The sequence below is a fragment of the Lepisma saccharinum genome, chromosome 12 (assembly GCF_977018435.1).
Source record: "Lepisma saccharinum chromosome 12, izLepSacc3.1, whole genome shotgun sequence".
NCBI lineage: Eukaryota > Metazoa > Arthropoda > Insecta > Zygentoma > Lepismatidae > Lepisma > Lepisma saccharinum.
The window spans coordinates 58,631,965-58,658,862 of NC_139240.1; the positions used below are offsets into that span (position 1 = coordinate 58,631,965).

The 26,898-nt window shown below is 37.6% G+C and overlaps 2 protein-coding genes across 3 annotated transcripts in view; one reads left to right on the forward strand and one right to left on the reverse strand.

The window, feature by feature from the left end:
* Positions 1–7,088: 7,088 nt before the first annotated feature.
* On the reverse strand, positions 7,089–9,566 carry LOC145996499 (pyridoxal phosphate phosphatase PHOSPHO2-like). Of its 2 annotated transcripts, none has more exons than XM_083133000.1 (2): positions 9,267–9,566; positions 7,089–8,312 (listed from the first exon to the last, which is right to left on the reverse strand). In XM_083133000.1, the coding sequence occupies exons 1-2, from the start codon at positions 9,357–9,359 to the stop codon at positions 7,593–7,595; spliced, it is 813 nt and encodes a 270-aa protein (XP_082989126.1). In that variant the 5' UTR covers positions 9,360–9,566; the 3' UTR covers positions 7,089–7,592. The 2 variants fall into 2 exon arrangements, with proteins under 2 accessions (XP_082989126.1, XP_082989127.1); XM_083133001.1 differs by lacking the exon at positions 9,267–9,566 and adding an exon at positions 9,047–9,094.
* Positions 9,567–9,907: 341 nt separating this feature from the next.
* Elys (AT hook containing transcription factor 1 homolog) overlaps positions 9,908–26,898 on the forward strand; it is a 119,884-nt gene continuing 102,893 nt past the window's right edge. The window contains exons 1-6 of the mRNA XM_083132450.1: positions 9,908–10,173; positions 14,878–15,027; positions 17,525–17,640; positions 20,379–20,540; positions 23,555–23,831; positions 25,116–25,296. Of these exons, the coding sequence (XP_082988576.1) occupies positions 14,892–15,027; positions 17,525–17,640; positions 20,379–20,540; positions 23,555–23,831; positions 25,116–25,296 (872 nt within the window). The 5' untranslated portion in view covers positions 9,908–10,173; positions 14,878–14,891. The remainder of the gene's footprint in view (positions 10,174–14,877; positions 15,028–17,524; positions 17,641–20,378; positions 20,541–23,554; positions 23,832–25,115; positions 25,297–26,898) is intronic.

Sequence of the window (26,898 nt, forward strand, 5' to 3'; positions counted from 1 at the left end):
TTTTTTCTTCTTGCTACAATATTTAACTTTTTAAATTTAATTTTGCAATAATAAAAAAAATAGCATGTACACTACGATATAAAGTGACATACACAACAAAAACATATGAACATGATTTAAAAATAAAGCAAAAGTTGCTCTACGGAGTGGGTTATTTTTTTATGAACTCATTAACGAGCTGTCTCAGGTTCAAATTATCAAGCACAGTTTGATGTATGTGGAGTACAGCTAAGCTGCTTAGTCTCTTCAGCCCCATTGTAGATCTCAAATATGTCTTTAGTCGGCGAAGAGGACTGAATGACCTTTCGGCTGTGGCTGTCGTCACTGGCACAGTGCGGAGGACCATTATGAATTTAGCAACTTCAGGCAGAAGCTCCTGGAGGGTGCTGTCTTCCAAAAGAAACTTCCTTATGTCACGCATGGTAGTTAGAACCACTTTCTTCTGTTTGGCGATATCGCCAAGCATGGACATGTGTATACCGCGTTTGCTATAAGGAGAGCCTATCAGCATCCAAATCTTGGCGAAAGAATTCTCGCGTTTGCTGAAAGTTTGTTGTGCAACTGTTCACAGTTGAGATGCATTCTTTCTCTACGGCTGTTATTTTTTGTAGTCCTGTAGATTCATGTCCTTGTTTAACACATGATTTTGCTGTGTCACACACGTCAGTGTATATTGATTTATAATACTATTTTGGAGTGTAGAACTTGTGATGTTTGTCAGCATCAGGATTTTCAAGTCTCTTAGGGACGTGACGTTGCCAGGGCAATTCTGGCTCATCAACTAGGCTCTGTTTGCCCTTTGTGAATTTCAGTCAGAACTGCACAAAACACATTCGCTTTTCTTGAAAGATGTCAGTCAAGTATTTTAGTTTTGATTCCACTTCTGTAGCACCAATGCGTGGAGACGGAATCTTACAGTTTACCTCTTCTATTGGACCCATCACATGGCAGTAGAGGGAGAGGAAGAAAAATGTCTTGAAGTGAAGCATTGTCTCCAGGTATCCAGCACATTTTGATGCTGCGTCAGTAGAATTTCTTCAGAAAATTTCTCAAGAAAATTGAGAAGGTTTTCATAGTTCCTTAAGATCTGTTGCAAACTGGAGGCTCTCAACGTCCACCGACGAGGGCAAAGTGGTCGGAGTCCAGTATGGCCAGCCTTCTCATTCACATAAATAATACCATTAAATATTTGCATTCTTTTAGGGGATTCCCAAACAGTCTTTAACAAGTCGTTGGATAAATTCATTATGTCATTGATTAATATATGTATAATAGTAAATAATAATTATATACTTAGTATATAGTAATAAGTCATGTGTTTTGCTGTCTCCGATCATAGCACCCCAAAGTTGATGGTTTAGCTGTCTCAGCCCCCCCAACGTTGATGGTCTAGAACATTTCAAATGTGTATTTAAAGTTAAGTTCATGTGGCACAATTCATAGAACTTTACAAGAGAAGAAAAATAATACATTAGATCCTCTTAAGCGAAATTATTTGGGGGGCTCTGCCCCCACATCATTAACATTGGGGGGGCTCGAGCCCCCCTAAGCCCCATGGAGTCGGCGCCTATGCCTGGAAACGACGATTCCAAACGCGAGAGGGAAAGCAGGGAGAAGCACTCGCCAAACTTGCGTGGGTTCGCTTGTTGTGTTTATTACCGCTTTCTGTGTTGTGTTTGTGATGGCTCTTACAATTCGCAACAAACCGTTTCGAAGTGGAATGAGGAAAATTGGGACGTTTTGGCCCCTGTTGCACATTCTACAAAACACCCTCTTTATGCTAGAAAATGTCACAAGCCATTCAGTTACTACATTTATATATAATACTATATACAACAATATTATTATTATTGAATACTATCGTGATTAAGGTTGTGTACATTTGTGCTAATTATAATAATTACTAAAAAGATCAATTTAATTGAATGATCTAAAATAAAGCTACTGGTTTACAAACAAGTTTATCTACTAATGTGACGATATGAATACTTTCCTGATATGTTCTGTTTGCTGATATAGTATATGACTGGCTTACATAACCCTTACATTATTCGTAAACATCTTTGTATGTATTTTGGCGGTGATGTTATTACGTTGAAACTTCATTGCTGTTTCTACAGCAGACGATTTTTAAGGAGCCCCCTTCCTGTCCAAAGCTCCGTCACCCCTATTAACCAACTGAACGCGTCCGGTTGGCACATGCGCACATCTGTCCATGGTCTCGGCTAAGGCAGCCAGACAGTAGCCATGCGGTCTAAGGCATGATGCTTTGGGCTCTGATTACAGGATGCATGCAGGTTCAAGTCTCCACGGAGAAGCATAACAACTTCTATCGTGAGATTTTGGCCTATGTATGGGACAGGTGGCCACCCACTATCGTGAGGACTTTGGGGAGCTACGTATGAGTAGCATAACCCGGCCGCAGAAACCTACAACATTGACTGGGGGTTTGTTGTGCTGACCACACCACCCCGTAATGGGTTGGATGATCTTCCACCGTGGCAGGTGGGAGTGATGCGGGCTATGAGGATTAGTGATTAAATTGATGGAATGGACACTCGCAAAGAACACCCAGGATTTGAACCTTACACCCCTGGCTGTGCTAAGCAGTCCAGATTAGAATATGTGAACATAAAGGGGCTTGAGACAACCTGATGAACATTTTCTTTATGTTTACGTGAAATCGGGTTGCAACACTTCAAGCAGAGGTTATTCAGGGTTAAAGATTGCTGCGCCCAAAATTTTTGTTCTGCTGGAATAATTTTTTGCGTTTATCAGAACTACTGATGGATGACTGCTCCCTCCCATATTGTAGCCCCCTCCACCCAAAAAAGCCTCGTATCTAGGGAGTGGAAGTTGATGACCTAAAAAATGCAAAAAATGACCATTAAATTTGTGAGTTTTAGGTTAAAAATCGAAATGAAAAGTAAATTAAATATAATGCAATCTTGCTTTCAAAAAAAAAAATAGCACGAAATGATACCACATGCACATTCAATTAAAATATGCAACAAGGATTTCCAATGGAAACAACCGAATAATTTGAAAACAATTGAATGAAAAACTTGTGTACACTGAATCAAGAATATTACCAAAATGAAAGAAGTGACAAAATATGACAAAACGATACACCGAATATTGCGAAAAATGACCTAAAACCTGAAAATTGGCATAAAATGCAAAAAAATGCACTTTAGAATTACCTTTTTTTGGGTTCTAGATGAAGTGTAATATTGTGTGTATCTAATGGGCATTGTGTCCGAGATGTCAGAAAAAAGATGCCATTTCATCAACTTCCGCTCCCTACTCATACCATTGCAGTAGGAAATCAGGACATGCCTGTAATATGATAGTTGATTCCATGCTTGGCTAAGAACCTTCAGATTAAGATTTTAAAATTCCACTTGAATACAATCACCTGTAAAATATCCAAGATGTGGTCGAATTTAAATGAGCAAGTCTTACAAAAAAAAACAGCTTATTCTGCATTGATAGTGCAGATGTCATTCTAAATCCTGGGAGCTACAACCAATGTAGCTTCTCTTATCTCACTGACCATACCATTTCATGGAAATACTGTTGTGATATAAGTACCGATGGTGCACCATCAATGGTAGTGATGTGTAAAGGTTTTACTGCCAGAACTTTTTAGGATTCCCATGCTTGGTGCAAAAAGTCCAAGCTCTCTCGCTGGACTCTGTGGCCGAGTGGTAAGCACATCGCGCTGCGACGCCAAGGGTCCCGGGTGTGAATCCCGCTCGGGCTTGGTTGTTTGTGGATGTCCATTCATCCATTTCATCATTCATTCTCATCTTCACAAATTAGCTAAGAGGCACAAAACACGAAGTAAAATAAACTAAATCAATCAAATCCAAGCTCTCTCTCTCTCTCTCTCTCTGGATGGGGGGGGGGACTTAAGGGGAGAGACAAGGGAGGACTTACCTCCTGCTGCTCCCTTTCTTTTCGAAAGGAGAGAAGAAAGGAAAAGGAGGACAGAATTTTCTTTCTTTCTTTGCTTTCTCTCTCCCCTCTTATTTCCCTTTCTTTGTTCTTCATCTTCTTCCTTTCTCTCTCGTGTAGAGGAATAAAAAAAAGGAGAGAGAAAAACAAAAAAACTAAAGAAGAAATCCTCTTCTTTTAGAAAGAGAAATTTCTTTCCTCTTTCTCTCTCCTCTATTACTCTCTTTCTTCCTCCCTCGCCTTTCTCTTCTTGTCCTTCTCTTTCTCTCTCTTTTCCTATTTCTTTCTTTTGCCGACCCCCGTGGCGAAAGAGGAGGAAGAGTGCCCCCGGTCCCTAAAAGAAAGAAAGAAACCTATCTTTCTTTCTTTTTTTCTCCTCTTTCTGTTTCTCAACTGAGAGAGAAGAGGAATATTTCTTCTTTTCCTCTCTCCTTTTTCGAGAAGAGAAAAAAAAAGAGGCTGAAAGGGGAAGGACCTGGAAAGATAAACTGCCCCCCCCTAATTGCTCTGAGAGAGAGAGAGAGGAGAAGAAAGTTAGGAAAGAGAAAGATGTACTTCTTTCTCCTCCTGGTAGGTAGGACTCTCCTTCCCTTCTTAAAATCCTCTTATCTCGCTCCCCCTTCACCTCTCTCTCAACCCTTTTTTCACTTTCTCTTCTCCTCTTCTACTGAGAGAGAGAAAAGTTTGATTCCAGATGGGAGCTCAGTCCTGACCAAGTATTGTCAGGACAATTGGGTTTGATTTTCTTTTATGCACAGATAGGCTAATCGGGACTGGGCCTAGAGTTTAAAGTGGGATCCAAACCACCATGTGCCTCCACTGGGTATCGGACCTGGAACCACTTGATTACAAGGTGACGGCAATACCACTATGCCATTAAGGAGGCCCTGTGAGGAGAATTGGAAGCTATTTTATTATAAGTTGCAGGCGATGGTCTTGGAAGCCAGAAAACTGTGGCAATGGGACTCTATGTGTTGACCAAGTGTTACCCTATGAAAAACCACTTGGCATGTCTTGGTAGTCAAAGGGTTGTTGCGCCACAGTGTTTTTTTTAACATGAACACTACTTGTGGAAACGAAATGTGCTGTTAGTTGCTTCGTATTTGGGACACCTAGTCTTTGTGTATGATTTCACAAATTGTTAACCCCTTCCCTGGGGCGACGAAGAGAAGTGCGCCAAAAAAAAAAAAATCATCTATATCTCGTAGATGCAACAGTAAATTCATGTCATTGTAAATAATGCAAAACAATAACTATAAAAAGACTTGCGACAGAATGAAGCTAAGGAAAACAATATACATATATAGGTAAAAGGTAAAGTGTTCCCCTGTGCTTAGCACCACGCCATGAAGGCGTATAGGGGTGTGGGGGTAACACCCCACACTTTCTTGATCTGGTCGTGAGTGGGGGTGATGTGATCAGCATCACGCCCCTGACCACCTTTACCCCCCAGGTACCCATGTTATTCGATGCTGGGTGGGCGCCGGGGCCGCTTCCACCGTTAGAAAAGTTCCCGGATTTGAACCGTCCGGGGATCGAACCCGGGACCTTTAGCATGGTAGTCAGACGTGTTACCGACTGAGCCACCGCATATATAGACCCCTCACCTCCACTACATATTCTTGATCTCTGACATTTTGGAAGTGATGTTATCAGGACCATGCTTCGGCCACCTTTACCCTCCAGGGTTGCCCTCAGGTACACATTGATTTGAGGCTGTGTGAGCCCCAGAGCAGCTTTATACATAGTGGTAAAATTCTGACCCCAGGAATCGAACCCGGGTCTTCCGCATTGCTGTCAGACATCTTACCAACTACAACATCGCGGCTCTAATTCCATATTGCAAAAAAAATATTTTTCAGGAACTGATAGAGCATCATCAATGGATTGTTTGATTGCCAATAATCCACATAGACTAATAATAGCACGAAAAGGTGTTGCCTATAAAAATGACTTGCCACAATACAAGAACCGTTAATTTTTAAATATCGTCTGTATATATAGATGCTCCGCAAAAAAAGCCCAATTTTAGTCTATATATAGTTCCGCCGCAGTTAATGGGTTAATAAGTTTGACACATATTTTCACTTAGTTCCAATGGAATTCCAAACACAGGGGATAATTTGTCTGAGCTAATTGTATCATCCTTCTGCACCAACAGCCAATAACACTACTATATAGTATTTCATGTCCACACAGAAATAGTTGATGCAGACTGAACCTTTATTATGCTGGCCATCTAGATGCTGTCTGCAACACAACAGATCCCTTGTGGTGTGTGTTTTAGCTAAATAACACATCTGAAATGAGAACAAAATGTGTAACGGCTATATATGCAGCGAATAATACAGGGTGTTTAAAAAAAAGGTAACGGAACCATGTACATTCTGCACATTTTGAGTTACCTTTTTATTGCAACACCCTGTACAAGTAATAATATAAGATGTGCTGTTTTTAAATGCAAGCATTTCCTACAAGATACTATTTTTTTTTTTCAATAAACTCTATAATCTTGGGATGTAGAACTTTTCAGAAATTTAAAATATATATATATATGGGAATTGTAAGCAACACAGACAATTTTTGCATAGTATTGGATTTAAATTTTCATTTTTTCACTCCATCATGTATGTGGTACCACAGTTTCATCTTCCTAAAATAAACAATAAATAGTATTTCTATAATAAGTAATTTCCTGGGTCAACCAAGTAGTGAAAGGTGAGATTTTACAATACCGGACACAGCTGTAATTTATATCCTACTTCTTATACTCACAAAATATGTAGTCCCAATGAAGTATCTTAGGTTAACATGTGGGGGTGACGTGTTGATATTGTTATTTGACATGCAGAAGTTGTATAATAACTTTTCAATTACCACAATGGTTCTCCATATACGAGAATGGAAAGCATGTTTGTTTAAATTTTCCGGTAAATAATGAGCAATCGTGCATTGTCGGTTGCAATCACAGGCCACACACACCATTCACGCATAGCCCCAAAAACCATTCACGGTAAGGTTAGGTTAGCGTAGGCAAACATAGTTAAAATTTGGGGTTGAAATTTTGTTTCTTAGGTATGGGAAACACAAATCTTCCAGTAAATAATGAGCAATCGTGCATTGTCGGTTGCGATCATGGACCCCCTTGTTTTCGAATTTCTACACATGACCCCCAAATATTAACTGCAGATTCGTGATTAGGAGCCCAAAATCATTAAGTATGCAAAATATTAACGAAATCGGGGAATGGTCCGGTATTGTAAAATTGCTCCTAGTGAAACATCGAATAAGTTAAATAGTTTGCTTTGTTACAAATATATTGTAATGGTAACTTGATTTGTATTACAAAGATTATAACAATTGATATCACAATATCAAGACAAAGAAACTGTGACACCTCCCCCTCACCTTCTCAGCATATTTTTTTTTTCAATTTGAACTCTACATATAGTACATTTTCACCTGCCAAGAAGAATAACTCTCATCTTCGAACATGATCACAGTAAACTGTAAAGCACACAAAGAATATAAATACTGTATATGGGAATTGTACCTACTCCACTTATATTATAAACACTTTATGTTAAACAAATTCATGCACTGGCACACAGATCTTTTTAGTATTTTCAACATTATTCAGATTTATCCAGCACTTTTAGTATATCATGACCTGAACTCCACGGATACACTTTGGCCTTTAGAGTCAGTTTCTTGTCGATTTCCATCTGCTTGATATAGTTCACCAAAACGTAACCTATTCGAGGAAAGACAAAGTCATTTACAGACAGTTTGCTGCTGGGGCAAAAGTCATTCTTGCCATCACCAATATATGCGACAGACGAATAAATCTTTCCTTGGTTTCTTCTCTCTTCAATGTAAGTCTCTAATACATAACCCTTGCATAAATTTTTTGTACTAAGATTGCACCAATCCTGATAATGATACATGTCAATTTCCAAGCAACCAGCATCATTATATTTTGCCGGGTTTGTGAAAACTGCTGTCACACAATTATCCAAATGCTGGTGTTGCAGAATATCATTTATAAATACTGAATTTGAATCTGAGATGATAATGATATCCCCACCTTTACTGTGCAACATTTGAATTAATTCTTTCATTCCTTCTGTGAAAGGGATTCTGGTCATTGCTTCACGAATGTGTTCCTTAGATACATTGCTTTCATGTAACAACTGAAACACTTTCCTCATGAAAAATGTCCAACCGTCCTTTCTGTGAAGTTGCTTCACTTCATCTGGAATACCTCCGGGTACTAGTTTGCATGCAACTGTATCACTATTATCATTGATGATTGTGTGGTCAAAGTCGAATGCAATCAACATCTGCTCCATCTGCAAAAAGAAGAAATGACTTGCAGTAATAATTTTAAACATGGTTTTCTTCCATGAGGAGATTGAGAGATCCGTTTTTTTAAAAAAAATGGGTAAAAGTTTACTATCCGTCGGACACCTACAACTTCTGAGTTTCGTCAATTTTTGACATTCGTACTTACCTATCTGCTTCGCGGAACATTCCGTGAATGGTTTTTGGGGCTATCCATTCCGGACTCGGTGCGAAATTTAAACAAAAAACTTATTTTCGTTTGAAATTTTTGACTCAAATTTCCCACCAATTCCGGGCTCCGGCCCTGGGGTAATTGACTTACCGCCCCCAACCGCTAACGCAGCCCGTTTCTCTATAGACTCCCTGTTAAGGGCATGTTAGAAATTGGCCGAAGTGACCTGCCCCCAAAAGAGCCCCAAACTTTTAAATTTGAAGAAATCTGTTTCCAGGATACGGAAAACTTACCTGAATTTCACACAAAACACCTTCCCGATGTTAGACAATACTACAGGAACTTATTACGGTAAGTAGTTTCTTCTGTAGAAATCTGTCCAAAGGATAGTAAACTAGTACCATACTAAATTTTATCTAATGGAACCATGGATGTTTTTGGCCATCTTAGGTGTACCAACTCCTTTGTTAGGAATGGTTTTCTTTTTAAGTGCAGCAATGAGTTTATAATCATAATTATACAGTGAACTTACTGGAGCAAATAGTGTTTTAAATGTGAGAAAATCCATACCAAGACATGCTGTTCAATTATAAACATCAATATGAACAAATGTAAGAAATTTTTAGTTGTATGTAAATTCATCTGACTTCTCCAGCATTTCGAAGTAAGTGTGAGCACTGAGATTTGACTTCTATTCCAAAGTGCCGGACATTTAAATGGTCCACCTACTTATGAATATTCCACATCCATTCAACAATAAACAGACGAGCCTGAATATGTAGGCACGTACCTTTTGTTGAACTTCTATTTTGTCCAAATATAGATAAGATTGTTTATATAAAAGAGCAGACTTCAATAAACATGATTTCAAGCAAATTCGCATTTACGCCACGAATTTTCTGCGAGAGAAAAATGTTGTTTTGGTTGCGTTGCATCCAGTATCACTAACATATCTCGTAACGAAATGCTGCTGCAAGTAGCACAATCGTTGCTTGCTCTGGATGAATATGCAATGCCAAGTTCCGGATTCACGGAATTTAGGATCTTTTTATTCATTCGGATGTATAATTTGATATGAGTAAAAATACGTAGGGTACATTTTCAGTATGTATACAAATTGACTGAACTACAGTAGAATAAATTAAATCATTTATGTGGTGTATTCCTTTTTTGTGAATAACCCCAGGTCAAACAATTCGTCCCGTAAAGCTGAGAATATAAATTGATCAAATTTCACTATCTTTCATTCCATTACATTTCAATTGAATTAATTTCGAGAATGAGATTCAGTCACCTTCTAAAATGATACATATATCTTCCTCTGCAATATATTATTTATTATATTATTCGGTGGTGAACATTTAGAAATATCTCTTTGGTATACACGGAGTCATCCGAATCCGATTGTTTTAATTGGTTGTGACATGTGCGTAGATGGCGGCGTCTTCTGTCCGAGGGTATGAGAGTGCGTGATTTTTGCGTTCATTTTGAATTTCACACTCGACAGATAATGATTTTGAATATTGCATTGTGTTGCGAGTCAAGTTTGCGAAAAATAGTTTTGCTTAATTTGTATATACAAATTTACTGTCTTTATTAACGACCGCAAATACCGTGTGTAGCCAGCATGGTTCGGAGACCTTGGTATTGACTTTGGATTACATTGTGGAATCATATTGCAAAAATTGAATTATAAGGTAAGTAACATGATCAAATGTTAATAACATAAATTGAACCACCCTAGTTCGTAGTAACAGTGTTTTTCACAGAACATAAAAAATGGGACTTGAATATTTGTATTTCTTAGTTTACGTCATATTTGTGGCACTTTAGGGTAATCAGAACGACGAGAATGAATGATGATTGTCTGAATTTGTTGAAGGGACATTCACAAAGGTCCAGGCTGGGACTCCAGCCCACTCCTTTCCGACAACAACAATAACTTTGCGAGACACGTGTCGTCGGTGTTAACTTGGAAAACATTAAAGATGATCATCCACCTTACCATCTCAATCTTGATGAAATACGGCAGCCCAGAAATACCTAAACTGGTGAAATTAAGTTCTGCAAGGTTTGAGTCTCCAACAATCCAAATTTTACAAGTATCGACACAGAAATGTCGCTACTATCTTCGAAAACAAAAAACCAAAGTTTGTCTCATGTGGATAAAAGATTACCAACACCGATGTGAATCTTCGTTATGCCTGCATTCTTCGGTTTCTGTAACACACAATGTGGCGATAGCGTTCCTCGCTCGTTGTGGCAGTGTTTCCAACCTTCTTCACCGAAAAAGACCTGATTTTGTGGCCGGATTTGAAATTATGCTAATACCTCGTTAGCCTCGCAAACCATTGGCATTAGCCCCAAAAACCATCGACGTTAGCCCCACGAACCATTGATGTTAGCACCACAAACCATTTCCGGTAAGATTAGGTTTGGTTAGGTTAGGCAAGGATAGTTTGAATTTTCGAAAAATAAAAAATCTTGCAACAAAAAGGCATACTTGGAAACATTGACATGGGGTTACGTCATGAAACTCATGGACCATCCTTGATCTATAGAAGAAAATGGAAGCAACAGGAATTGCGTGTGGGAGAGATATTTTTATAGAAAAAAAGATTTGACGCTAAAAAATATTACACAGCGAAAGAAAACACATTGAGGAACTTCAACGATGATACAGAAAGTATTTTCCGTAAGTAGTTTCTTGTGTAAAAATGAAGAAATCCGTTTCCACTATGCGGAAGTGTTACCAAAGAATCATGTAGCTGCATACGGAAGGAAAGAAATCGCTCTCCAGACACATGCTGTAAATAATCGCTCAACCTTTGAAGTATGTGTTAACAAACTAAGAATAGAAATAGAACTATGTAATGGTTCCAATTAGGTTAAATTTTTTTTTTTTCGAATTCTCCTAACAGGAAGACTAATTATCGTAGAATTTTGGCAATCATTGTCACACGATATTTGAACCTTCCTCAAAGTAGTGAGCACTGTTTGGATTTCGAAAAAAAGGGAACGACTTAAAGATGACCGGACCCCTCTCAGATTTTCTTCATATTTGGAATACTCACTAATTGAGGTCTCCTAATCACGAATCTGAAGTTAAAAGTTGTCTGAAACGTCTAGAATTTGCAAAATATGCGAAAATAAGGTGTTAGTTTTCGGACTGGAAACAGTCTATTTTCGCGAAATTTTTTGTTTCACAAGGAAATATATATATTCCTGAGACTACCACGACACCAAATTTTAACTGTTTGCCTAACCTAACCGAAACTAACCTAACAACACGTCAATGGTTTGTGGGGCTAGCTTCAATGGTTCGCAATTATTTTGCAATTTCTAGTAGTTTCAGATAAATTTTAACTTCAGATTAGTCATTAGCAGGCCTCAATTAGTAAGTATGTCAAATATGAAGAAAATCTGAGAGGGATCCGGTCATCTTAAGTCATACCAAAAAAAGTTACTTATGTTGATAAAAACTACTTAAAAATTACCTTACACAAGCATGCGTCCTTCCCATGAACAATGTATTTTCCCTTGACAAGTGACTGACTGTAAGTATCGTAGACTAGTGGGAATTAATGTGGAAGTAAATCTGAACGTTAGAATGCATTTATGTACTTTATTTTAATGCTAAGAGAACCAATCCTGGCCTGTCTAATCTTACTACGAAAGCATATACAATTAAATAAAGTCTTAAGTAATTGCTAAAGATCAGCAGTGTGTGTTAACAGAAGTAAATCGAGATAGAATCATGTTAAAATTGCATTCGTAGCATGATGAAATTGCAATAAAACATTTGGAACTTGGACCAAAATGCCTGTATATCATGATTAGTTTGAAATTAAACAATCGTAACTTGGTCTCCCCATTTGAACTAGGAACCTCATTTTCAAGATGACCAACCAAACAAGTCCATCTTTGACTGGCTACCTAGCACAAGTTTCTAAGCCCAAATGGGTTTTAAATTTCTTAATGCTTTCCAAGTGATTGCTATTTAAACGTACCTCTGTGCTGAATTTTTCTGGAAGCTTGTACTGTTGGGAGCGATTTTACAATACCGGGAATTTCTTCATTTTCTTTGAAATTCGGCATACTCACTAATTTTGGCCCCCTAATCACGAATCTGCAGTTAAAATTTGGCGCTCACGTGTCAAACTTGCAAAATTTAACTATGTTTCCTAACCTAACTACGTACCAATGGTGCGTGGGGCTAGCGCCAATGGTGCGTGTGGCTAGCGCCAATGGTGCGTGGGGCTAGCACCAATGGTGCGTGGGGCTAGCGCCAATGGTCCGTGGGGCTACGAATATTTTTTTCGAAACGAATTTAACTATTGTAACCATTGCGTGGCCCTACCTAACCTAACCTTACTGGAAATGGTTCGTGGGGCGATGTACGAAATCTCTCCGAAGGATAGTAAACAAGTACCCAAATTTCAACTGCACAGTCATGATTACCAGACCAAAATTAGTAAGTACACCGAATTTCAAACAAATTGCATATATTTCAGTTATTCTAAGTAACGTAACCTATCCTTACCGTCAATTAATCGTGGAAGAAACATGTAATCCACACTTTTGAAGACACCATTTTCTCACATGCAAATGAACGCTACATGCAATTCACAGATTACATGCAATTGGTATAACTATTCGTACAACACTCTAGGAACCGCACCGTTGCCAAACTTACCTCTATTGGAAGCCGCAATCCACAACATCTTCTCCCTCCACACTGTCATCGTCACTATCGCTATTCTCCTCCGAGCTCCCCAAAACCCATTAATTTCTTTATCAATCCACATCCATCATCTTCCGTACTCCATTTCAATAATTGAACCATATTGACGATCTTTTCACTGCTTTCCGCCTCCATTCTGCTACGATCAATGCTCCCCAAATGAGAAAGTAACAGTGCGGCAACGCTGTAGACACAGCAACAAGTATGCAACGAATACCGAACCTCACTTGTCAACATCAAACATGGCTACCAAAGGAATGTATTGACAATCATACCGGTGTTAATTCCACATAATTCAGGAATTTCTATACGTGAGCGCCAATTTTTAAGTGCAGATTCTTGATTAGGAGACCCAAATTAGTAAGTATCCGAAATTTCAAACAAATAGGAGAAATTCCCTGTATTGTTAAATTATACCTACTGTTGACATCATTGCAAAAACATACTCTCCTGGAAAGCTAGTTTAATGAACTAAATCAGGCTCCATTGGTTTTTGTGGTTAGGTTAATTGGGCCAGGTGTAGGGCCCTTAGCATTACAGTAATTTCCGTAAATGATTTCAACATCTCACGTTGGTCTCAAGTACGACATCCCTTCGAGCCTCATGTTGGCAATAGTGTGTGAAATGTTTAGCTGATGGGGATCAAGAATATTAGTGTAAGGTACCTTTTAAATATTATTTTCTCCGATAAATAGAACATTTCGGAACTGTAAACAGTGTTAATTGCTTTCAGAAAGCTTCAAATTTGCTTTCGTAATCATTTCCACTATTGTCCGAACAAAAATGCCTTGTCGATGGGAAGCATTGAATCTTGCGTAAAATATTTTTTTCATCTTTTTTAGCTGATAAATTGTGCTTTTCGGATCTCCAAACAGTGGTAATTACTTTCACCAAGGTTCAAATTCACTGTAACAATAATTTCTACAATTCCGCAATAATTAGTTTTTCTCCTATGAAACTTTGAAAATAAATAATTAAATATTTGGAACCTTTATCATGAGCCATCAAAAAATTGTAGGTATGGCTAAAATGCCTCTTTCTTATGGCTAAAATGCCTCTTTTTTATGATCCACATGCTGAGCTGTTCATTCAGGCATGTGTGCAAGGAATGGAAAGTATATTTTTACTTTGACTACTCACCAGTTTTTTTCTCCAAGGAAGATTTAGTCTCCAGATTCAGTAAAATTAATATTTAATCTGCACTCTCTCTCTCTACATGAACCATTCTTACAATAACCTTGAAGTTATGACCTAAAGAAGTGCAACCATGAATGATTTCTGTGGCTTTTTTTTCATATTTGTGATGATAGGAAAAAGTAATATTGGGTTAGGTTAGAAGAAATAAAGAGCTATTTCACCTTTTTGAGAGAGAATAAATATTCTTGATCTTCAATGACAAATGGAAAATTCGACAAGCTATGTTGTCAGGACTTATTACTTGTTAACAACCTGATTTGTAAATTTTATATTGTTGCGACATTACTTTATAATAGTAATGGGACATTAAACAGTAAATGTATTAAATTTTGTTAGTGCATTATTTTTATAAATAGTCTGTAATTTTAATCCTCCCATTTTGTTACTTTTTAATACGAGGTATGTATGCTGCAATGGATATTTATTTAGATTACTTCATAATTTTTTCATATACTTACAGCATCCTCTGACACAATGAGGCTCCATCTTGCACCATGCAAATTGTCTCGTGCAATCGAGTTTCCTCAGGCTGTACAAAACCATTTGGACCCTGATGACGGAGAAGGAGAATTCCACATTTCTGACCCAATGATGGGTTGGATTTCAGATGGTAAGCCTTGTTTCCTTACCAATTTAATTGCTTGAATGAAGAGGCATGTGCTGAAAGCAGAATTGGGGTTAAACCGCATTTGATACAACCTGTCACACTTTCTGCATTAGAGATCAGTCGACAGTTTCATTGCCAATGAGAAGCAAGGAAAAAGTCATTAAATGGGCAGCGAGGTGCGAATGGAAGCCAGAAGAGAGTTGCATACGCTGCACCACATTGTAGTCTAACTTCCGCATGTTTTGTTTGCATGTGGAAGAAGCTTGTTTTGTAAACATGGTGTTGAATTGGTGTATGCATGCCCATGTATCTTATTCACAACCTGGCTTCGGCTTCCCCCAATGCAGGGTTCACTGCAGTGAACAGTGGTAATGTCGCTTGGTTTCTGTTAGAAATGTGAACGATCAGCAAGCATGGGAAATGTGACAGGCTGTACCAAAAGCTGTTTAATTTGGGTAACTTTGTGCCATTGTTTGAAATTGAACCTTGATATTACTTACATGAAATTTAGAAGATTTCGCACTTCTGCATTGCTCAATTTAATGGTTCAGTCATATTAATTTCGAAGTTCCACTGTCTTCATTCACAAAAGGGTATGGCGTTTGAAGCGGAGATGGTACCCCATCACTGCATTGTTTGTTCCCGGGTGCCCACGAATTTGTCAGACACATTAATGCCCATACAAATCTTACTTTCTGTTTCACTCTTGCATACTTTTATCATATTAACAAGCTTCTTAGGTATTCCAAACTCGACTAATATATTATATAGGCTATATATAATTTATATCTTTTAGCCGAATCATATGCTTTTTAAAATCAATGAATAACTGATGGACATTTTTATTATATTCCCACTTTTCTGAAGTGTCTGTCTGATGTCAAAAATTTGATGTACAGTTGATCTGTTGCATTTAAATCCACATTAATAATCACCTAAATTTCATTAGCATATGGAGTTAGTCTTGTTAAGGGAATATTAGATAATATTTTATATGATGTTGAGAGTAGAGAAATTCCAATGTAATTATTGCAGTTCATTTTATCACCTTTTTTAAACATGAACAACGATTGATTTTTTTCAACTGTTGAGGGATTTCTTCTTTATTCCATATTAAACAAATTAATTTATGAACTTGACAAAGAATTTCCACCATATTTAATTAACTTGGCTGGTATTAAATTAATACCAGGTACTTTGTTATTTTTTAGCCTTTTAATAGCATCTTTAAATTCAGTCAAGTTAGGTTCTGGAATTAACGGTTCTGCTGTGTGTACTTCATTTACTTCTGATTTATCTCCTACATGAACATTTAAAAGCCCGACCCTGTGGCCGAGTGGTTAGCACATCGTGCTGCGACGCCAAGGGTCCCGGGTTCGAATCCTGGTCGGGCTTGGTTGTTTGTGAATGTCCATTCATCAATTTCATCACTCATCCCCATCTTCGCAAATTAGCCAAGAGGCACAAAACGCGAAGTAAAATAGACTAAATCAAACTAAATCAAATGAACATTTAAAAGGTCGTTAAAGTAGTTCTTTGCTCTCTTTAAAATATCACTTGGATCAGCCAAATATTCACCATTTTTATCTTTTATCAAGTGCCACCCCTTTCTAAATTCATTTACACCTTTATATAAATCTCTGATATTTTTGTTTTGCTATTTGTTTCAATTTCGTTAATTTTTCTTTTCAAATAATCTCTTTTTTTACTTCTAAGTGTGCGGTTAACTTCTAGGTCTAGTTTTATTCTATTATAATTGTTTAAATTTGTATCATCAGAGTTATTTAACCACCAAAGTCTAATGACAAAGTCTACAAGTCTAGTGAATTGTTGTGGAAAAATTTTGTTATAGGTGTAGGATACCTGGAAAAGTCTGGAAATTTTATTCTTACGAAATTTTACACACTGTATGATTATAGAGATTACAGGTACAGAAATTTTCAAATTTCTTGCATAAGTACATTATTGGTAATGTTAACAGTTTTGTAATACATTCCAGTATCTTGAAAATAGTCAATGTTCACAGTATAAAAAAAACTTACGTGAGTGAGGATAATAGTCGTAAAACTCCTTGAAGACGACGTTTCGCAAAGCTACACTTTGCTTCTTCAGGTATTTCTTTTCAGTATATAAAATACTTTGTCATAAAATGTAAAAATAAATCCAGGATTAGGTAAAAAAGGGTATTGAGATATGGAATTTTAAATTACATGACGTTAAAAGTGCCATGTAGGCTAAGAGGTAATTCTAAAAGAACGGTATACCCATATTACCATACAGAATGAATGACTACTCAAGGAGTTTTACGACTATTATACTCACTCACGGAAGTTTTTTTATACCTTTTTTTATACTGTGAATATATTTAGTGAGTAAACGCATAAATTTACAAAATGTACATATAAATAGTCAATGTTTGTGCATTTATACATTAACAGATTTCATTATTTATCCTTGTTCCATTATATTGTTATTGAAATGTACATTTTTCTTTACACAGATGGCCTTCGTGCTTTTCTCAGTTGTGGCCCCAATTTTGAAGTGGTGTCTGCTTTAAGCGGGGAGAGGCAAGCTGCCTGGACCTTCGGAGCAATATTGAAAGATCCTAATACAAAGGTAAATAATATTACATTTTAGAGAACTAAATATGGTTAAAATGAAGCTGCGGTAGCTCAGTCGTTAGGGTGTCTGACTAGCCCAGCCTCGTATAGTGTGTGGTACCTGGAGGAAACTCTGTGGGTTAATGGTAAAGTCCGCGCGTTTATTATGTCCCCATCGGCAACCCTTTTATAAAACTTAACACTGACAACAATAGCAAACAATAGCCAAGCCGCTCCCGATAAGCGCGTGCGCTCACACGTTGTTGCCACGTTTTCTTTACTTACATTTCTTGTAGTTGCAAGCCGCCTCTCATTATTTTTGCTCCATAACCACGTGCGGGGTTGATTATTTTTAACTAGTTGTGTTATGTGCAGTTTTGTTGCTTTGTTATAGTGTTGTGCTTTTAGTTTTTTCCTTAGACTTTGCATAATGCAAGTTATCACTCACGGCTGAGAGTGAAAATCCTAAGTATGAAGACAAAACTGCAGAATATTATTTCCTTCATGCAGAGCACAGGTGCCCACCCTCCCTCAAAGCCAATGGCGCATTCCCCCCAAAAATCATGTCATGCGTCCCCCCAGATCATATCATGTGTCCCCCCCAAAAAACATCATTCACGTCCTCAAACCATATCGTAATCCCCACAAAGTATTTAATTACGACAGTGTGTCTACAGAAAGTAACTTTTTTCTTAGCTTTACAGAACACTATACTTGATCTGCCCTTATTCCCTAAACAGGGGTGGCCATCACTCAAGACCACCTTTAAAATCGTTCATAAACCCCCGAAAATAGTTTGGATGAATGTGTAATAGATGATGTCTATTTGAATGAAATACCATGTTACATTGTCCATATTTTTTGATTGTTCGATTTTCGAAAAAAAACGTAAAGCTAGCACATTGATTGGTTAAATGTAGTAAATTAAAATATGTAAATATGCATATAAATAGTATTTTTGAGTGGGTTTATAAAACTCAATTTTGAGTATTTAACACGTTTAATTCAGAATACCCCCAGAACACCGGTGTCAATTAAGGCCTAATATGTAAGAGTTGGATATTTCTCCCCCCCTCCGATAATACCCTTAAACACTTCCTTTTTAATCTTTATCTGTATTTATTTTCTCTTTCCATATTCTTTCATCTTGTTTCTCTCTCTTTTTCTTGTTTCCTTACAATTTCCTTGTGCTTTTCCTCTTTATCTCTTCAATTTGGCAACATCGCTTTCCTACTCCAGTTTGGTGCTTCTACTTCAAAAGAAAACCGCCAGCTTGGGTGTTTCTTTTAACAAAGAGTACCGCTCCCTTTGTTAACCGCTGGGGATATAATGAACGCGCGGACTTTAACCAAGGGTGTGGTGCTGATCACATCACCCCCACCTTCGGCCGTGATAAAGAAAGTGTGGGGCCCGAACTCCACATCCCCTATACGCCTCCATGGCATGGTGCAAAGCACAGGGGAGCACTTTACCTTTTACTTTTAAATAGGGATGTGCCGATATGAAATTTTGGCCGATACCGATAAAGTACCGATATAAAATACTGATCCGATATAAAATTAGAAATGGTCCTTGAAGAACCTGAAAGGTTCATTGACCTCCTTAATAAATGTGTGCTTCAATGGTGACTGCAGTGCAAAAGGAGTTGCATATTTAGACATTTAATTTTTTAGAAAGAAGGGCACGGAGATTGATTATCCATAAAAATTACAACAAAATGGCAGACTTTTGCACTAAATTATCATATATTTATCGATATATCGGATCGGTAAAATAATCGGTAATTTTCCCGATATGCCTATATTGGCCGATACCGATAGAGTACCGATTAATCGGTCCCATCCCTACTTTTAAATATGGTTAAAATTCACTTCTTCGACACACACACATACATATTGTAGAAAATAAATCACAGTTGGAGAACTATTAGAGAAGCGAGATTGTTTATTTTTCTGAATGATAGGCCTATCACAGGAAATTAAATTAATACAGATGGATATATTTTCAGGTGCTATAATTGACATCTACAAAACTTTCAAGAAAAAAATACAATGTCTACATAAGAAATTGTATTAAAAAAACATTGAGTGTGTAGCAAACTTTTTTTTACATATTTGTCATTATTATAAGTAAAATATAAAATATGTTAGTTGAAAAGTAATAACACGTTCAAATTTTGTTTTTAGTAATGGTGCGTATTTTTTCTTGGAAAAGAAATATTTCTTTAAAAAGAACTTGTTGAAAATACTTCTTAACCCATTTATATACAAGCTGCTCTGGTAAAATAAAATCTGCATATTTCACTAAAGTGAGAATCATAGAACTTCAGACCTTCTGTAAACAAAAGCACGTGTACCCTAACAGTGTTGCAAACTTATGAAAAATAATAATCCACATAGCCTACAAGGTGTAAAAACATTCCATTTGTCAACAGATGCGGAATAAGCAGTGTATCTATCACTGATGACCTGTTGAAAGTTATTGAATGTATGTGAAAAAAAAGTTAAAAATTAAAAGTTAAATATCAATAAAGAAGGAGGTGAAAAACTTATCATGATGACTACTGGAAAAGATGACTGAAGCCTGAAATCGAGGATTGTAAGTAGTTTCTTATTTCTTTATCCCAGGTTGCGTTTGCGTTTTATTGAAGCCATGAGACGTGTAATATTCATATATTTCGCCTACAGTGCTTGAAAAACTGTCATAAATTTACATGATACTTTGTTCTATTGTGAATTTGTTCTTTGTTAACAGGTTACATGTGCCGCTGAACTTCCAGGATTTGGTGAAGCTTCTAATTCCAGCCAATCTACACAGATTATTATTGGGCTCGATTATGGCTCTTTGCCAGCCATGGTGTGCGTGTTTGACACAACAGGTTCCAGAATAACTAAGGCTGTCCAGCTTCCTAGCAAGGTAAGTGTGGATGAACGGAATAATACAGAAGATGCAATCAATAGTGATAATTAGACGGAAGCGAGTTACGAACTTTTTCTGTGAAACTTACTACTTACTATTTTGGTGGCCTCTGCTGGACTGGCTTGCAGTTCCTGTTGTTTTCCTGCAAGCCGCTAGGAGCGCTAGTGTAGCCAGTTCGTGCACTGGGTTTGAGTTGCGGGAGCAAAATGTGATGCACTTGACCACTGTCTATGCTCAGATCAGATTAATAGAACCTGTACGAGTAAGTTTCGCGGAAAAGGTAGCAACTCGCTTATGTTCAATTATTATCAACAGAATCTTTTATTCTCCAAATATGAATAGTGATAATTTGGAAATAGTTGACATAATTGCTGTTTACAGAGGTAGATGCATTCGTTTTGATAATTTGGTAATAGTTGACAAATTGCTTTTTACAGAGGTAGATGCATTCATTTTGATAATTTGGTAATAGTTGACAAATTGCTTTTTACAGAGGTAGCTGCATTCATTTTGATAATTTGGTAATAGTTGACAAATTGCTTTTTACAGAGGTAGATGCATTCATTTTGATAATTTGGAAATACTTGACAAATTGCTTTTTGAGTGGTAAATGCATTAGTTTTCTTTGCCTAAATGTTAGTTTGAATTGTTTGTCACATGCTAATTCATTTTTCTATGTTCACTGTGACACCTATCCTCTTTTCACTGTTTGTTCAAACTGGTGATTAATAGAATTAAAAAACAAAACACAAAGGAGTATGGCAATTTGTGTGTGAACATTTATGGTAGGAGTGGACCAATGTGAAATTTTAGCTGGTACAGGTAAACCATATTTTACCAATCTGATATAAAGTACCTTATACAGGGGTAAGTCAATATATGTCACAAAATGGAATAGAAAGAAAAGTTGAAATGGTTACCTGATGAAATGTGGTTTAGTTTACAACGTAATCTCCATGAACATTTAGGCACTTGTCCCAGCGTTTCACGAGTCCCTCAAAGCCAGCAGCGAAGAAGGTTTGTGGTTGGTGTCGTAGCCAGCTGATAACCTCCTGATGGACCTCCTCCATATCCTGGAAATGGTGATCACCTAGGTGATTCTTCAGGGGGCCGAAGAGATGAAAGTCTGATGGTTCCAAATCCAGACTGTAGGCTGGATGTTTCAGTCGTTCCCAACCTAGGGACCGTATGTGAGCCACTGTGGTATTGGCACTGTGTGGACGAGTGTTGTCATCCAACAGAAGAACTCCATCTCTCAAAGGACCTGGACGTTTCCTGCGAATGGCTGACCGTAAGTTTGTCAGGGGTCTGCAATACTACGTGGCTGCAGTGACAGTGTAACCCTGGGGCAGAAATTCAACGAGTACGAAGCCTTTACTGTCCCAAATTATGGTGACCATCAGCTTCCGTGCGACTGGGTGACCTTAAACTTCCTACACACGTGCCATCTTACCCACTTGGCACTCGTATGACTCACCGCCGCACGGGAACGTGACTACTAGCGCCATATACGATACACGGTGGTGCTGCCACCTACACAGACATTTGCGGAAATGATCAGCGCAACTACTGATATTCATAAAACAATTTCACATTGCAGCAATTTGAAGATATTTCATTTTGCGACTTATACATTGACTTCCCCTCGTATAAGATACCAGGATACTTTTCTCTGTAAAGAAAAAGTTCAGGATTTCGATCTCTGTCAGGAGAAAAAGTGGAACGTGCATGAGAGAATCATTTGCCAGTTTGGAATTTAAGGTTCGGCTGGACCTTCGGCACATGGCAGGGCAGCTGTTTTTGAATTTTCCTTTCCTTTTGAAAACCCCGTAAGATGTTCCAAAATCCGAATCGGCTTGGAATTCTTTCTAGAGCATTCATATGAATATTTGTGTGGTTTGCTTTTGCTGTTGTCTAGATAGTGTCAATAGTTAAGTAGATTTATGCAGCCACGTAACTATTGAGAATATCTAGGCAATAGTGAAAGCAAACCACATGTAGATTCATGTGAATACTCTAGAAGGAATCCTAATTTTTTGGAATATCATAGAAGTTTTTTGAAAGGGGAGGACTGCTTCACTGGCCTTGCCCAAAGGTCCAGCCAAGCCTTGAGATGTCTTGCTATGAACTAGTGTTACTTTCATCCATGTTTTTTGTGCTTCTATAAATCCTGTATGTGAAAATCAACATCTTAAAATTTCACCATCTTTTTGATACAGATTGTACATCATCTAGAAACACAGTTACGGGGTTGTAAGGGGTGAACTTCCACATAGTACACCCTGGACTGCATTTTGCAGACTAACGAGGCTCTGGCGTCTGGACCTACGGCCAGGATAATTCTGTGTGTTGTCCTGTTTTTTGTCCTTATGTGTGCTGACTGCCCCTTTACACCCTCAGCTCAGCGTTAATGGAAGCCAGAATGTTTTAATATTTTAGTTAACGACATTACAGTTATTTTAGTTATGGTAAGGGGCTGGACCTCGTATAATGTGACAGAGGGAGCAAAATAACCTAAGTGCTGACACTCCCAAAATTTTACATTCAAATTCAAGGAAACACAGTTACAAGGCCATAGTTTTGTTATCAGCAAACCGTTTATAACTGTGCAAATAAAACAACCTGAATAAGCTGTTAGCACTTGATTTTCCACTGTTGCCTATGGAGAATATCAGGTTTCTAGTGGAAATGTAGACGCATTTGACAATTGTCAAAAACTATTTCTTAAAAGTTTTTTGTCCTGTGAACACAAGTTGCTTCACTCCACTTTTAGTGAAAATTGAGTTCCATGTATAACTTAGAACTGTGAAGTATCAACACTTAAGTGCTAGAACTAAGTATCCCGTAAGTTTCAAATTCTTGCTCACAGATGCACCACTATGTTCCAATGGTTAAACATAGTACTAAATTATATAATTATATTCCAAAAACTAAATTATTTTTGAAGCAGTATAAAGCATATTTTCTTCCCTGCTGGAACCTAAGTTGATAATGCATTTTGATTTCTGTAGGTTACGTCTATAGCTGTGTTGAACACATCCAAGACATCCTGTGTACTGTCGTACCCAATTGCAAATGAGCTGCGGCACATGTATGGTATTGTAGCTCTTGGTTTAGCTGGAGGACATGTATTGCTAATGGACCTATGCAAGTCTGAGGAGAATACAGAAAGATCAGATGAACTTAAGTATGCCAAAGTGATGCTAACACAGCCTAAAGATCCACAGTTGGAATTGAAGAAGGAGTTATCTGTGAAGAACCGTTCTCACCTTTGCCTCCTGCTAAATGGTAAGTTTGAATTCTGTATTGAGATGTTTTTGTGTTTTCATCTCATACGCTATTTAAATTTCAAGGTGATAGTTCTGGACATCCACCTTACAGTCCAGAACTATCACCTTGAAATTTAAATAGCGTATGAGATGAAAACACGAAAACATCAACGTTCATGATGTAATGGTCTGAATCACAAAAACTGTTGCACCTCTGACCTTGAAGCAGTGGTGCTAGTGTCAAATGTGCAACTCTTTGGAGGAGAGCTCATTGGCTTAAGTGAAGGGACTCCTCCTGTAAACACCAGGTTCGAAATTGATGGAAAAGGCCAGCTTTTCACCAAGTGACAAGCACGTTACTTGAAGGAAAACCAATCAAATGCTCCGTTCCATTGTAATATGTTGTGAAAGAGTGAAATTGGATTGTTCTGCATTGTGAGAGCAACTACAGAGTTATTTTAAATTCAACTTGACCTTTGGACATTTGCTACAAAAGCAATGAATAAGTTTTTGTTTCAAGTCCACTATAGGCTAATTGGGACTGGACATACAGTTTAAAGTGAGATCCGAATCGCAATGAACAGTGCATCATGCATTTTGGCACTTCAGGAGCAGGATGAACAGTACATTTTGGAAAAATAATTTGAATTTGGCAACGTTGTAGCGCAAATTGTCTTCTCTACAGACACAGCAAGGGATATTTTTATATTTATTTATGATAATTATTTAAATATCTGAATGATGTTTATTAGGTGAAGCATGTGCAAGTGAATGTACATTTATTTGTAATTTATTTTTGTTGCTGGAGATAATTTCATGTCTTTCATATGAGTGACAGATATTTTTTCTTATTTCAAATAAAGATCAAAGTTATTTTCTTAATTTTTCCTTGGTAAATTAGTCCATCGTTTGAACATTATCTTTCTTTAATAGCTAAAAATTTTGATACAGTTTGAAAGTCATATTTTCTTCTCTGCTTTCTACAAGTCATTAATTTTCTTTTCTTTAAGTACAATATGGAACCATACATTACAAAACACTGCCTTCTTCATAGAACTTTTAGTTTTGTGTTCGATAAAGAAGTGTGCAGTGACCTGGTGTGGAGATGTTGAATGCCATATAATATAAAGGATCTTTTGATCACTGGTAATGTTATATTCCTCATGGAACATTTTGTTATTGTTCAAATCATTTTGAAGTGCCTTGTATGTATGTATGTATGTTAAAAAAAAATATATTTTGATATCCATACAGTCATATTGTATATTTTTAAGTTCTGAAAATTTCATTCCTTATGTTGTAGGTTCTGCGACCGAATTCAACAATTTCCGCTTCCAAGCAAGACACAATAACATCTTGGAGACTTTTAACACAGCAGACGTCCTAGTAACGGCATTGCTTTACGTACCACAGTTAGGAAGTGTAATTGTGGGATTCAGCTTTGGGGGTTTCCAGATATGGAATCTGATGACACTCGAAATAGAGTAAGTGCAGAATTTTTCTGTAATTTTTAGAATAAAATTATTCACAACTGCATTCCTGCAACTGTCATAATATTACTTACCTTTTGCTGTGGTATACCAGTTTTTTTTTAAAAACCCAGGCAAAATTGTGTTGTATTGTTTTTTTCAGATTTGTTTTAGTTCACTGATTCAAAAACTATTTAATATTTTCTGTTAACATAGTTAAGAATTGACAATCAAGGTCTCACACCTTTGAAATGATTAAGGGGAGGAGTTAGTTATGCAACAATTGTGCATTTATTTCAAGATCGCCCAAAGATGCAATGCTACTAGAAAACCCTGGGTGTATCCAAGAGTATGAATTTCTCTCCATGTTGCAAGTGGATGTGTTTTTTGATGTTGATTATTAAGCTGGACACGATGTTTGAAAAATATGATGAATAAGAATTTTCGGAATCCCATGTATTCCTTATGGGGAATCAACTTCAACATCAAGTTTCGGCTATTCAAATGGAAGTTTCGACTTTTCCGCTGGTTAAATGCATCTTCAAACTGCTCTCTTCCTGTTGATGTATTTTTCTATTCCATCAGAAGTTTGAAATTACCAAGAGAACAAATCAAATAATACTCCCATAAGCACAATACATTTCTCCTTGCCTCCCACGGCCATCCTGGCAGTATTGCCAAACCTGATGCGCATTAGAGCTAAATTTCACCTTAAATGGAGTTAAAACTGAGTTTCAAAGAGCTAGATTTGCGAATGCTGGATAAAGTGCTTCCTAGGGTAATGTTAGTTGGCAAAGGTGTGGGGTGCTGCTATTACCGTTAACTTTAAAGTAATGACAATTTATTCTTACTTTTCACCATCTAGATCCGGCGGCATCGCCCATCTCAATAATCCACCGATGGTCATATGAAATTGAAAACAAAGGATTCCCCGATAACAATATTATTTCAATTTCACGTCATCATGGCGCTATAAAAAAAAAGTGGTTTGGTGATATAAGAGGGAATGGGGCAATGCAGCCAATATTACAATATCACGTCACATGCAAAATGTATAATTGTGGCAAAAGTTGGTCTGTGTGGGCCGGAACCAGTGATGGTATCAAAGTGGGGCACGGGAGCAGTCACCCCAGTTCACAGCGAAACGAGTGCCAGATCTGGCTCTAAGAGAGCTAAGTTAGTAACTGCCACAGAGGAAAGTAACTGCACCGTTGAAACTGTTCCGCTGCCCTTAAACTAGAAACATACATAACCCATGCTGCAACAGACCATTTGGGGGCCAGGCCTACCTACTGACTTCCGGCCACACTCCTACTTGATCAGGTGGGCAATCATCCAACCAGTTATGGGGTGAAATGTTGTCAGCACGACGAACCCCCAGTCGTCGTCGTCGTAGGTTTTCATGACCGGGTTATGCTACTCATTCGTAGCTCCCCAATTTAATCATGATGGTGAGTGTTCACCAGTCTCAAATACAGGCCAAAATCTCTGGAAGAAAGCTGTTACATTGCCCCCAGGAGACTCGAACCTGCACGTATCCAGTAGCTGGAGCCCAAAGCATGATGCCTTAGACCGCACAGCCACAGTGCAGGCCAAATGTTTAAATTATCTAAAATA